General features: G+C 54.3%; 1 protein-coding gene across 1 annotated transcript; it reads left to right on the top strand.

Moving 5' to 3' along the window:
* Positions 1–4,071: 4,071 nt before the first annotated feature.
* SNCB (synuclein beta) lies at positions 4,072–13,292 on the top strand. The gene is made up of 6 exons (XM_055325438.1): positions 4,072–4,398; positions 5,025–5,154; positions 7,909–7,950; positions 8,158–8,276; positions 12,190–12,279; positions 12,650–13,292. The coding sequence occupies exons 2-6, from the start codon at positions 5,034–5,036 to the stop codon at positions 12,680–12,682; spliced, it is 405 nt and encodes a 134-aa protein (XP_055181413.1). The 5' UTR covers positions 4,072–4,398; positions 5,025–5,033; the 3' UTR covers positions 12,683–13,292.
* The last annotated feature ends 377 nt before the right edge of the window (positions 13,293–13,669 follow it).

Below are 13,669 nucleotides of genomic sequence, written 5' to 3'. Positions count from 1 at the left end.
GCCTCAGGATTCTGTTCTGGACCCTCTCCTTGTCACTCTCCATTTCTCCTGGGCAATAGCATCCTCCCCATGACTCCAGCCACCACCTCCAAGCTAATAACTCCAATCCAGTGGTGTACCAGGCTGCCTTAGACCAGCTCATGAGAGCTATTATTAAAGTTTCAGGAGTTTGCGAGCCAGGTGTTAAAGTCATTATTAAAAATTAAGTTATATCAGGACACCTGAGTGGCTCAGCAGTTGAGCACCTGCCTTTGGCTCAGGGCGTGATCCCAGATTCCCGGGGTTCGAGTCCCACATCAGGCTCCCTGCAGGGAACTTGCTTCTCCCTCTGCCTGTGTCTCTGCCTCTCTCTCTCTGCCTCTCATGAATAAATAAATAAAATCTTTTAAAAAATTAAGTTATATAAACTTATGGTTATATAAATTATGTTTTTAAAAACTGTCTTTATTTGACACAGAGAGGGAGAATGAGAGAGCACAAGCAGGAAGAGCAGCAGGCAGAGGGAGAGGGAGAAGCAGGAGCCCGAAGCAGGGTCAATCCTAGGACCCTGAGATCATGACCTGAGCTGAAGGCAGATGTTTAACTGACTGAGCCACCCAGAAGCCCCATGTAAATTATGTTTTCCTTTAAAGATATTATTTATTTATCCATAAGAGACACACACACACACAGAGAGAGAGAGAGAGAGAGAGAGAAAGGCAGAGAGAGAGGCAGGCTCCAGGCAGGGAACCCAATGTAGGACTCGATCCCGGGACTCCAGGATCACACCCTGGGCTGAAGGCAGGCGCTAAACCACTGAGCCACCCAGGGATCCCCATAAATTATGTTTAAAACTGGTAATAAATACTCAAAATATAACTTTCTAATTATTTTACTATTATCCAGACTCTTAAGATTGTTCTTACCTATTTCATCTGTATGGTGGAAATACTGTAAAAGGCCCATATCTTTCCAGTTTTCTGCTCTGTGACATCTCATTGACAGTGAAATCAACCACGGAGAGAGAATTTACACCACGGATGTGGGCAACCTCTACAAAGCAAGGTATTTCCCTGCTTAGAAAGCCACATATTAAAGATTTCCAAGTGTACCATGGCCCAAATCTATACCTGAAGCCAGCCCCAGGTGACCTCCTGAGCTCCAGGCTCAGATGTCCTATCTGCTGGACCCTCCTGCAGTTTGTCTATCAGGCATCACACAATCAGTCCCAATCAAGTCCCAAATAAGCTCTCCTTCCCCCCACCCCCATCTCAGAAGCTGCCCCATCTCCTCAATGCCTGTTTAATTTGGCAACAGTATCTCTCACTTGCTGTCCAAGCCAGAAACCTGGGAATCTTCCCCGACTCGTCCCTGCCTCTTTTCCCCAACACCTATTAAGTTACCTTCTAAACAACACCCAACTGTCCCTCCAGCCCTGTTCCAGCCTCACTGCAGCTTCCTGGCTCAGGCTCCATCATCCCTCCTATGAATTCTGCCCCAGCTTTCTCGTCATCTGGCTGTGTCCCATACCTCCAACCTACCTCCATGTGGCCCCACAAAGTGCCAATCTCATTTAGGTCTCTGCTGCTTAAAATCCTCCAGTGACTTCCTAGTTCCTACAGTAGAAAGTACAGACACCCTTTGTGTGGTCTTTCTCTCTTCCTCCTCTCCCTCCTGCTTGGTTCTTCATCACCTGTTTTGACATTCTGGAACTCTTTGTCAAAAGTCACAAAAATTGCTTCTGGCTAATTTAAGCAGATAAGGATCTTGTTATCTAATACTGGCAGCTCAGAAACTTTCCAGGAAAGGAGAGTCCCCCTTGAAGACAATGCATCCTGGAATAATGCTTCAAGTCACACCACCAAGCAGACCCTAGAAAACTCCCAGTGTTATAGAGCTGGACATGGATGATGCACCCTGCCCTGTTGGTGCTGGGTGCTCCCAGAAGTAGTGTCTCTGCCACCTATGATCTCTGGTAGGAGTTGCTACCACCAACACCACCTGTCCTCACAAGAGCCGACTGCCCTCCTTACCTGCTTCTTCGGGTTCCAAGTCTGGGACTGGGGTGTCTGGGACTGAGGCCACATGTCAGAGCTAGGAAGGCTAGGAAAACAGAGTGGGAGGTGGGCCCTGCCTCAGAATGTGGAAGATCCCTTAAACATAAGAAGGGGATAGTTCCAGGCAGCCCAAGTGGCTCAGCGGTTTAGCGCCACCTTCAGGGCCTGATCCTGGAGACCTGGGATCAAGGCCCATGTCAGGCTCCCTGCATGGAGCCTGCTTCTTCCTCTGCCTGTGTCTCTGCTGTGCTCTCTGTCTCTCATTAATAAATAAGAATTTTTTAAAAAAGAAGGGGATAGTTCCAATGCTGAGAGGCCAAAAATAATGACAGGATGTCCCCCATGCTAGCTGTTAAAATTATACAAGTAAAATGCTATTCAATGTAACATAACTAGACAGTATAAGAAGGAAAGTGATAAAATGTAAAAACTTCTCTCCCTGAGTGCTCTCAGCCCCATTTGCCAGGGGCAACTACTGTGAACAGTGCTTTGGAGGTCCTTGCTGGTGTGATCTTTGTACATCTAAGTGTAAGTATGTATTTATTTGTATATAAGGGGTCTGTATATGACTATGTCTATGTATCAAAACTGACTAATTCCACACATTACAGTTCAGCACTCCCCCCCTTACTTCACACCATTTCTTGATTTACCCCCATGTCAGTACACACAGGTCCTGCTTATCCTTTCTAACAGCAGCATAGCATTTCACTGGGTGGATGTACCACGACTAACTAGCCAGTCCCCTACAGATGGACATTTACATTATTGTCAATTTGTGTGAGTAGATCCAAGGAATGAATTCCTGGAAGGGGAACTGTTGGCTCAAAAGGTGCATGCATTTATGTTTTTGGTAAACATTGGCAGACTGCTTTCCAAAAAGCATGCACCAATTTGCAGCTCTACCAGTGGCCTATGAACACTTTTTCCCCAGGCCCTCAAAACAGTCTGGCTGCCTCCTTCCCTCATCACCTGTCATTTACACATCCTGCATTTCCAGCCACAGTGCCTTTGCCCATGCTATACCCACAGCCTAAAGTACCCTTTCTGACTATGTGCCAGGTAAAAGCTTACTTCTTCCATGAGACGCAGTACAGATGTCACTTCCTCTGTGTAGACTTCCCTGATTCCCCTAAGCTGCCAAAGTCACCTTCCTCTGGAATCCCATAGCTTTTGGGGCATAATTCTGTCATCGCTTCAACTGAGGGCTTATGTGTGCCTGGCGTTCTATGGCAATTTAACAATCCCCACCATAACCACACACACAAAAGCAGTCTTGTCCACATCCTTCTCACTCACCCCTGGCTCTCCAGCTGCACTTCCTTTCATCTGTTCCTAAGCGCAATCCTGTTTCAGGGCCTTTGCACTTGCAGGTCCCTCTCTATGGATCTTGCCCCTATTGGCCTGGGTGCCTCTCTGGGGTCTCTGCTCCCACTGGCCTCCTCACACAGGCCTTCTCTGGGGACTCTCTCAAGTACCCTCCTCTAGTCGTTCTGTTACATCACCATTCCATTATGTTCATAACACTCCTCACAAGCTGAAACAACCTCGTTAGGTTTTAGTGTTGATACTTTTATTTTCGGTCCTATGTCACATTTCTGCGCACACACAAACATCATTGTAAACTCCCCAAGGGCAGGGACCTTGTTTTCCTTTTCCACTGTCTCCAGAATCAAACCTGCCTGGCACCTGTCTATATGCTCAATCAACACTCGTTGAGCGAATCATCCATTATTTTACAGAAAAAGAAACTAGCATTCAGAAAGGAAGGCCCCGCAGTTAATATAAAGCATAGCTGAGATTCAAACCCATTTGAACCCCAAAGCCAACTGCCGGCAATATTTCTTCCCTACTCTTGGCACTATGCGTTGCCCCCCCCCTCCCCGATTAGGCTTTTGGGAGCAGGACGCGAGTCTGATGCCCAGGGGTCCCCCAGTGGCGCGTCGGGGGCGGGCCTGGGAGGCTAGCGGGTTCCGTGGAGATGTCATCCTCCCCGCCCCCTGTCAGTCAGGCTGAGGGGGCGGCGCGGCCGCCAGATGGGGCGCTGAGCTCAGAGCTGCCGCAGCGCCGGAGCGGGAACCGGAGCCCGAGCGTGCGAGCGAGCAGGGCGCAAGGCGCGATCCGTGGCTGGCGACGCACCGAAGGCCCGGGCACCTCCGCTGCGCCCCGGCTCAGGGCCCGCGCCCCGCCTGCTGCCGACCGACCTGCACGCCGGCGAGGCGGCGATTCCCCATCCATCCCGAGCCGAGCCCACCGCAGCCCGGCCTAGCCGAGCTCCTGCGTCCGCCCGGCGCAGCCGCAGCCGCAGCCGCAGCCGCTGCCCCAGCCCCAGCCCCAGCCCCAGCCCGGGCCCAGCTTCCAGGTGAGGCGGCCGCGCCCGGGACGCCGGGGTTGGAGAAGGGGCTGCGGAGGGAGAGGGGACTGGGCGGGATGCGGAAGAGGCTGGGAGCGGGGACGGAGAGAGGGCTCCGGCAGGTGCGCGTCAGCGTGTGCCCTGGGGTGTTCGGGCGACTGCCGCTCTGTGTCTGCAACTGCCCGGGTGGCCGCGTGGACGTGCGCCCGCGCCCCTGTGCTCGTGTGTGTCCGGGTGTCCGTGCGCGTTTGAACGTCTGCGTGTCCTGTATGTGCACGTGAGCGTGTCGGTGGGGAATGTTTGTGTGTAGTCTTGTGACCCTGCCGTGTGTGTACGGGCAGGTCCCAGGGCTTCGCGCCGAGCCCAGCACCCGGGTTCCGCGGGGCTGCAGGTTGCAGGGCCGGGGGTGACCGAGGCAGTGGCTCCTCCCGCGTCCCCGGGTTTCAAGGACGCTGGGACTCGCTGCGGCCCTGTGGCCTCCCGCTGGGGAGGGGGTAAGACCGGAGGGACCTCCCAGCCCTGAAGGGCGCTCGGGCCTCAGGAGGGAGGCGAGGGGGCACCGGCGTCCCCGGGGGAAGGACTGGGGACAGGGTGCGGGGCCAGCGCAGCGGTGCCCGTGTGTTCGCCCTCCGCAGGCCGCCAGGATGGACGTGTTCATGAAGGGCCTGTCCATGGCCAAGGAGGGCGTCGTGGCCGCCGCGGAGAAAACCAAACAGGGGGTCACCGAGGCCGCGGAGAAGACCAAGGAGGGCGTCCTCTATGTCGGTGGGCAAGGGGCAAGGCTCAGCAGGGTTCGGGTGTCCTTCGAGGGAGTGGGGCCAGGGTCTTTGGAGGGAGGGAGTTGGTGGGGGAGGCATCCGGGCGGGAGAATATGAGTCAGCAGATGGGGCGAGGTCAGCAGGGGTCACTGGGGACACAGCCAGCTGAAGGAAGCCTGGGTCAGTGGGGGGGGGGGGAGTTGGTGAGAGTGGGGTTCAGATGAAAAGCCAGGACCCATGCATTGGTCAAAGCAGATAGCCGCCTTCTTCCTATTCTTCATGTGATTACTAGTTACCTGGTGTTGAGCCCTTACTCTTTACGAAGTACCCTGGGAAATGCCCTAACATCCATTACCTCACTTCATGCACCCTGCCCATTCCACAGACCAAGAAAAGTGGGGCTCCCAGAGGTTTAACTACAGTGCTCAAGGTCACACAGCTGCTGAGATCTGAAGCTGGAACTGGAGCCAAGCTTTATGGACTCCAGAACCCCTGTCCTGGGAGGTCCTTCCTCCTGTGTTATCAGGGCTGCCCCTTTGCCCCTTTCCTGCTACAGCCACGGCCACTCAGACAGAGCTGCTTTTAGGGTCTTCCTGCCTCTGGATGCCTATTTTTGTCCCTCCTCTGGGTCCCTCCTCCTTGCAGCTTCCAGCTGTGTGAAGAGAAAGGCCCAGTGATTAAAATCTCTCACCCTAAGTGTGAGAGGAGAGGGATCCTGCAGGGCCATTCACATCAGGGGATGCAAAGCCCCAAACTGACAATTACTGAATTTATATGGTGGTGATTCAGGGCTTACTGGTGTGGAGTAGGCAGGATTATCCTTTCTGTGGGTGGAAGAGGGCTGATTAACTTGCCCCAGAGTTGTGGCAGATTTGGGATTGTGGTAACTTGAAAAATATTTATTGACTTCTTACTATGTGCTAGTAGGTGCTGACTCTCCTGATTGTGATACAGATCATTCCAATAGTGGAATCTGACATCCAGTGGCTGGGATGGGGACCACTGCAGTAGGGTAATCAAAGAGGGTGGCATTGGAACCGAACCCCAAAGAATAAGGAGCTGGGTGGAGGAAGGGAGTTGGAGGAAGCAGAAAAAGGCTGAAGGAGATAGAGCTGGAGAGCAGAGGGCAGGAAGCTGTGGTGATGGATGAGATCAGAAAACTGGGCAAGAGCCAGCTCTTGAAGGGGTGGGGGGCCCTTGCTGGCCAGGGCAAAGGATCGTTACAATTGCCATGAGAGATCGTAGGCTAGGGACTGGTATGATCTGACCTCAGTATAGGAAGGTTCCATGGGCCTCTGGAGAAAGGCCATATGCAGGGAGGCCGTTGAATAGCCAGCAGACGAGGGTGGCTGGAACTAGGGCCTAGGTGATGGGGACAAGGCAGAGGCTTGAGCCCACACCTGCCACACCCCAACTCTGGCCTCCCTCCTGCCTCCCCCGACCCAGCCCTTTCACTCCTGTGTATTCCTGGCACCCTGACACAGTCTCCCTGCTGACGGACTCAAAGCAACCCCTTCCCTTTAGCCTGGTACCTCCTGCTCCTTTTCCTACCCAGAAACCACCAATGGGCCCCAGTTCCTAAGCATTAAAGCCTCAGCTTTCTGTAGCCTGTAACTCAGTGCCATTCATGGTTCTCCTCAGTCCATGTTTCCATCTCTCCAGGCACAGGCAGCGCTGATGTGCTCTGTGCAGGCCCAGAAAGGTGCCCTGTCTGCATGGCTTCCTGTGCCCTCCCCAGTCTCCTTTCTGCATATCCACCTACCCCTCATCCGTCAAGGCCCAGGAGTGCCCCTCCCCCATCATGTCCCCTTGGAGGCTGGAAGTCCTCTCCCCACTACTTGAGGTCCAGGGCACCAAATATGCTCCTCTCTTACCCCCATCTGACAGTGAGCCGTTGGCCCAAGACCCAGCACAGAGCAGGTGCCAACAAATGTTAGTGGGAGGAATGATGGAGTGCCATGCAGCCTACCCCACCATCTCAATCTGGCTGGCCATAGCCTGGAGAGTCCTGCCTTCCCATGCTGTCCTCTTCTTCCACCAGCCTCAGCCCGTGCAGACACCCATTTACCCATTTTGGGTCTACAACTGTTGTGCATTGCCACATCCTCAAGATAGGAGACTCCCCACTACCCTGAGGGCTCCTGCCCCTCCCCTCAGATCAGGCCATCTTGCCTCCCCAGCAGCTACCCTTCTGAGAAGACCTAGCCAGTGCCATGAGTGTCCGCCACCCTCAGATCCCGTCATAAACCTGAGACACTCCTCACTTTGGCCAGAAGGGGGAATTCACACCCCAGTTAGAAGAGTCTTTAGAAGAAATGGAGTGGGGGTGCTGCTGGGCGTGAGTGTCCATAGGTGGGATGTGGGCAGTCAGGGTACCAGAGGAACCTTTCCAAATATATACCCCTCACCCCAGCTCCACCCTCACTGCCACCCTCACCTGCTCACCCTGGGCTGAGAGTTCAAGGAAATGTGCTTTGCATTTGCTGGCTCCCAGGCAACATCCCAGAGGGTGTGGGTATCATTTCAGGTGGAGGAGGGGCAGACAGTGGGGAAGAACTCAAAGTCCTTAGGAAGCAGGTGTGGAGGGCTCCGTGCAGTGATGAGAGGGGCACCTGTGGGATTTGGGGACCCAAGGAGGCAGTGATGGGGCCAGAATGCCCACTGCCAGCTGAGTCCCTCTGGAGGCTCTGTAGCCACAGTGCTCTCAGAGTCTGTTCCCTCAACTCAGAGTCCTTATGTGTGCTCCTTTTTGTCCTTGCAGGAAGCAAGACTCGAGAGGGGGTGGTACAAGGAGTGGCCTCAGGTACCAGCCCAGCTGGGGCACAGCCCTCTTCCCTCACCCGGGCTGGAGATCTGGCTGGGATCTGGAGTGTGGGCGGTGGGGGTGGATTCCTGAGCGTATGCTCTGTGAGGGAGGCAAGCCCTGGGACACCACGAGGGAGAAAAGATGCATCTCTGTCTGCTTCACCTTAGCCCCCCACCCCCTTCCCCAATCCTCTCCCTGCTCCAGTGGCTGAAAAAACCAAGGAGCAGGCGTCCCATCTGGGAGGAGCTGTGTTCTCTGGGGCTGGGAACATTGCGGCAGCCACAGGCTTGGTGAAGAAGGAGGAATTCCCTGCTGATCTGAAGGTGAGCTATCCTCTTGACATACACACATGCACATATGCACATACACATGTGCCAGGCACACCCATAAATGCACTACCCATAAAGGCTCTCTCCCCCTCCCCGCCCCAACCAGCCTGAGGCACACTTTGCCTCATGTTCTGCAATGCTCTGTTAGACTCAGCTCAGAATGAGTTCGCACGGTGTGTATGAGTGTGGTGCTCCCTGTCACAGTGACCCACGTCTGGCTGTATACATGTATCCCGCTTGTGAGTGTGACCTGTACCACTTGGGGCCACATCTGCTTGTCACTGATTTCTTGTCATTCAGTAAGTATCCATACTAGAGAGGAATTATTCTAGGAGTTGCCACAGTGAATAAGTTCCTCGGTTCATGGAGCTGACATTGTAGCGGGAGAAGATAGTAAAAAGCCAGCCAATACATGAGATGGTTTCAGACAGGGGATAAATGCTATGAAGAAAAGATAAAGGTGATATGATAGAGAGTGAGTGGGTAAGGGGACTACTATAGTTGGGAGGGCTTCTCTGATGAGGTGACACTTGAACTGACACCCAAGGGATGAGGCAAGTCATGTGAGAATTGTATTTCAAGCAGTAGGATGGCATGGGTAAAAGCCCTGAGGCAGGCATGAGCAAGTGTGGGCCATGGGGGAAGGGTGAGTTGTGCATCACATATTTGTACAGGCATGTTCCCCCCGGGGAGTGGTGGTAGCTACCCACATGTGCATGAAGGCAGACACCTTCATTAGGACACACTACAGCATAAGAGCTGTGAACTCTGAAATGCCACAGAGAAGAATTTGAATGCCAACTCCACTAGATCCTGACTATGTGATCTTGGACAGATTCTCTCACATCTCTGAACCTGCTTCTTTGCCTATATGACTGAAAATGAACACAATAGGGCTCTTAAGCAGATCAGATATATAGATCAGAGGTTCTCAAAATTTACACGTGCATCAGAATCATCAGGAGGTCAGATTAAAATACAGATGGTTGGCCGCATCCCTAGAATTTCTGACTAAGTAGGTTTGAGATGGGACCTGAGAGTCTGCTTTTCACACAGGTACCCAAGTGATGCTGATGCTACAGGTCCAAGGACCACACTTTGAGAACCACTGATGCAAAGGGCCTGGCTTGCATACTCTGAGTGCTTAGTGAGCGATGATGGCCCTGTGATCCTATGAGTGATCCATGTCTGCCCCCAAGGACTCGTGTGACCACAGGTGTGCATGGAAGTGTAGCACCATGCCCACGGTGCACTCTGTGGGCCTCTAGTCTTCCAAACATTCCTCCTGTGAGGTGCTGGGTGTCTGTCCACATACAAGTACAGACTGCCTCTGTGGGGCAGACACAGATTTGTCCTGGCTCCTTTAACTTTTGGCTTGGGAGATTATGTACATTCTGCATGAATGTATCCACTGGGCTGTGGAGGAGACCCCACACCATCCTTCACTGCAGGCATTTTACACAGCTGTTCCTTTCCCCTGTGAGAAGTCTGAGACTCGGCTCAGAAGTTCTGGCTCAAGGCCTGGATATACATTTAACCAGCTGTGTGACTTCCCATTTATTATCAGTGTTCCAGGGATTGCTCCCATTCATTGAGCTCTTGTATGGGCAGGCAGTGTTCTAGACACGTTACATGGAGTAACTCACTGAATATTTACAATGTCTCTGGGAAGAGGGTACTACAACCTGTTCATTTTATAGATGAAGGAACTGAGGCCCAGAGAGGTAAAGTGACTTGCCTGCCTCTCTAAGAAGGTGCCTGGGAGGATAAGCTCAGGTATATGTCAGCAGAGTTGCTGGGAGCCACCACAGGGCCAGGCCCCGAGCTGGGACCTGACGTGCAGTGAAAAGCAGATCTGAGCCTCTGAGCCTCAGCTGTCAGCCTCAAGGGGCCTTTGCACAGAACCATTTCTCTCAGGCCTCCTTCTTCCTACCAGCTCTTCTGACACCTTTCAAGGGAGTTCAAGATCATGGATTTACTATTTGAACAGCAGCCCTTTGGAGCTACCCAGCCATGGGGAACCCACCCAAGGGCAGGGTGCACATTTCTGAGTGTCCTCACCCTCAGCCTGCTCACGTGCATGATTATGGGGCCCTCTCTTCCTACAGAGCAGACTGCACCATACGTTTCCCATCTGAGGCAGCTGAGTTCAGGGGTGAAGTGACTGACCTGGTGGCAAGCAGCTAGTGAATGGCCAGACTGGGATGTTTTTTAAGTAAACTTTTTATTAAAGTACAACATACATCCAGAAAGCACACAGCTGGATGAAATTTTCAGAGCGAACCCCCCACATAACCAGCACTCATGTCAAGACACAGAACACAAGCACCTTAGAAGTCTGCTATAGACCTCCGTCCAGTCCCTAACCCCCGGGGCCAAGACTAGGGTAAGATGAGTGAGGTGTCTGGGGCACAAAATGAGGGGGACTCTCACTCTGGGGTCTCGTTTGATTGGCCCTGAGAGTGGATGCCTTCTTTACCTCACCTTTGTCCTGGCTCTGCCTCCCCAACCAAGGGTCATGGCTTCTTGACTTCTGTCACCATGGATGAGCTAGGTATTATTTAACTCCATAGAGATTGTTATTACCACGTACACACTCTTCTGTCCCCAGCTGCTTTCACTCAACCGTGTAGCATTCAAGTGCTTGGGAGGCACCACCATTCTCCTCTCTTGCTGTGGGGCATCCATCCTGTGATGAGCCATAGTGCACACCTCTGTTCTACTGTTGTTGGACATTCGGGTCGTTTCCAAACAATGTGCTCAAGCTGGAATTTTGAATCCTGGGTGGCTTTGGGCAAACTAACATTTCCCCACCTCCTAGGCCTTGGTGTGCCCATCTGTGCACCAGGGGAAATGAGCCAGGTCAGGAGCTGTACACTCGTGTGCCCACCATGCCCACCTACAGTGCTAATGTGCAGGAACTGAAGCTGCCTGGATGGGGGTAAGGCAATGAGACCACAGAGGTGGTCAGGCAGGCAGGCCTTCTTGGGGCTAGCCCCCCAGGCTCCCAAGATTCTTATCTCTGCCCAGTAGAGAGGAACAGTGGTTATATGTGGAAAATGGGAAGGTGGTATGCCCCTCTACCTACAGATCCCCCTCAAGGGTCCAGGAGTGTGCCAGCCCACACATGGCCATGTGCAGCCGTGCATGGTTATTGTGCATGCCTGTATGCAGCTAGGTTATTGTGCATGCCCTATGCAGCTAGCTCAGTCTCGTGTTTGGGCACATACGTGTGCTTACCTGCAGGTGGCTGGCCATGTGTCTGACAGCCCCCCTACTTGTGTGCCTGTTGGCCTGCACCCGTCTGGGCAGCAGATGCAGTGGGGAGGGGAGAGTCTTAGCTCACACATCCAAGCAACACCATGAGCTGTTGCTTCCAGCTTATCTTAAAATAGCAACAGCTGAAGAAACCAGGCCACATAGGACCCTGGGGGAGGGATGGGTGGAAGGTGGCAGGGGAATAGCTCAGAGCTCCTGCCCAGCCCTGTCTCAGAGCTTCCATCTCCCTGCAGCCTAGAGGAGCCTCCAGGGTTATCTCTGGGGTCCTGATGCCCAGCAGAGCCTGACACAAGGCAAGGAGGGATAAATCAGGGATTTAGTGTACTATTTCCCTATCCCATCCAGTCCACATGGTGGAAGTACAGGAGGCTACCAGGTGCTGAGGAGAGGGATGTGGAGAGTTTGGCTTCCCCTCACCACCCCCAGCTTCATGGTGATCTAGGGGGATTTCACCCCTCATACCTTCATTCCACTTCCAAGGCACTCCAAATAAACAATTTAATTAAACATTCTGGTTGTACTGCCAACAAAGCCTAGCCTTCCTCCAATCAACTTAAAGCTTCCCAGGGTAGGAATTTGGGGAGCATCCTCAGCTGCCCTCATGGCCCTGTCCCTTCTCTGCCGGCAGCCAGAGGAAGTGGCCCAGGAAGCTGCTGAGGAGCCGCTGATCGAGCCCCTGATGGAGCCAGAAGGGGAGAGTTATGAGGAACCACCCCAGGTGAGGGGTGGCAGGGCTGGGTCGGGCTTTGGGCATCCAGAAGATTGCCACCATCCCCAGCTGGGGTGGGAGGTCCCCGGTAAATAGGGTTGGGCCAGGGAACTTGGCACCCCCTTTTTCTAGAACCCCAGGCCCTAGGAGGTGGCAGCAGAGAGGGAGGACAGATGGGGCCTAGCACTGGGCCCCAGGCAACCCTGCCCAGGAAAGTCCCAGCTGTCCCCACCTTCCAGGTTCCTCCCCTGCCCAGGGAGAGGGGCATGCACTGTTCCTCCTTGAGGGGGAGGAGTCTCAGGGCCAGAATCTGGCCACTTGGGTCTCCAACGCCTTCCTCTTTTGCTCTTCCCCACTCCACCCCATCCCTCTGATGCAGGAGGAGTATCAGGAGTATGAGCCAGAGGCGTAAGGGTCCAGGACGGGCCCCCCCACCAGCAGCACAATCCCCTCCCTGTCCCCTACCCAGGCCCCCAGAGCCAGGGTTGTCCTACCCCTTCCCCCCCAAACGCGAGATCTTCCTTTGCTCCGAGGCGCCCCCTTGGAGCCTGTGTTGGTGTCTGTCCATCTGTCTGTCCTACCCTCCCGCGTCCAACCCTGGGGCGTGGACAGGGCCGGGGCTACGGCCGTGGCTGGTGGCCTCGCCCCACCTATGTTGCCCCCTCCCCACCCCATCCCGTCCAACGTCTGCGCGGATGTAGCATGTTCTATGTATTTTTAAACGAAGACAGAAAGCGACGGCTCCCCACCCAACACAATCCCAAAAGAGGCTCTCTGAGGGCCCCCCCGGATAGCCTCAGAGCCTCCCACCCCACTCTTACAACGACCCGAAGAATCTTTTTTTTTTAGCCAAAGCCAGGAGCCAGGCTGTGCCATGTCCCCTCCCTCAGCCTATTCAGTCCGAACGCGGGCGTCGTGTGTCGTGATTGTGGCATGGAGAGTCCCCCACCCCCCGTGTGAGCGTGTCCTGGGTGGGTGGGCCCGGGCGCCTCCCCGCTCCGCGTGTCCACGAATAAAGCCAATCTGTCTGTACCTGCCGCCGCCAGGCAAGGCAGGGTGGGGAGGGGAAGGGGGGGAGGGGGGCTGACGACGGGCTTCCAGGTCCCAGACTGCTCGGCTCGGCTTTTTGGGGGCCTGGCACCCTCAGCCCAGGTACAAGACTGACCACCTCCGGCCTCAGTTTCTCCAGCTCCTATCCCCATCGCCACCACCCCGGAATGACTTGCGGGGAGAGGGTCTACCCGCGGGCTGGGAATTGCTGTCGGCTAGGAGGCGTGACGGTGGCCTCCGGCGCCACCTGCTGGACCACAAGGCGTCCGCTGGGGGTGCGAGGGCAACGGAAGCCCGGCGCCGCATTGCAGGGTGGACGGGCTCCCACCTCCCGCAGACCAGGGGCTCG

The sequence above is a fragment of the Nyctereutes procyonoides genome, unplaced genomic scaffold, assembly GCF_905146905.1.
Source record: "Nyctereutes procyonoides isolate TBG_1078 unplaced genomic scaffold, NYPRO_anot_genome, whole genome shotgun sequence".
NCBI classification, from domain to species: domain Eukaryota; kingdom Metazoa; phylum Chordata; class Mammalia; order Carnivora; family Canidae; genus Nyctereutes; species Nyctereutes procyonoides.
The sequence above is the reverse complement of the archived record's forward strand: the minus strand, read 5'-3'. Positions and strand labels throughout refer to the sequence as shown.

Coding starts and splice junctions, on each gene's coding strand:
- SNCB (XM_055325438.1), top strand. CDS start 5,034: ATGGACGTGTTCATGAAGGGCCTGTCCATGGCCAAGGAGGGCGTCGTG. Junction 5,155..7,908: donor GGAGGGCGTCCTCTATGTCG/GTGGGCAAGGGG, acceptor TTGTCCTTGCAG/GAAGCAAGACTCGAGAGGGG. Junction 8,277..12,189: donor AATTCCCTGCTGATCTGAAG/GTGAGCTATCCT, acceptor CTCTGCCGGCAG/CCAGAGGAAGTGGCCCAGGA.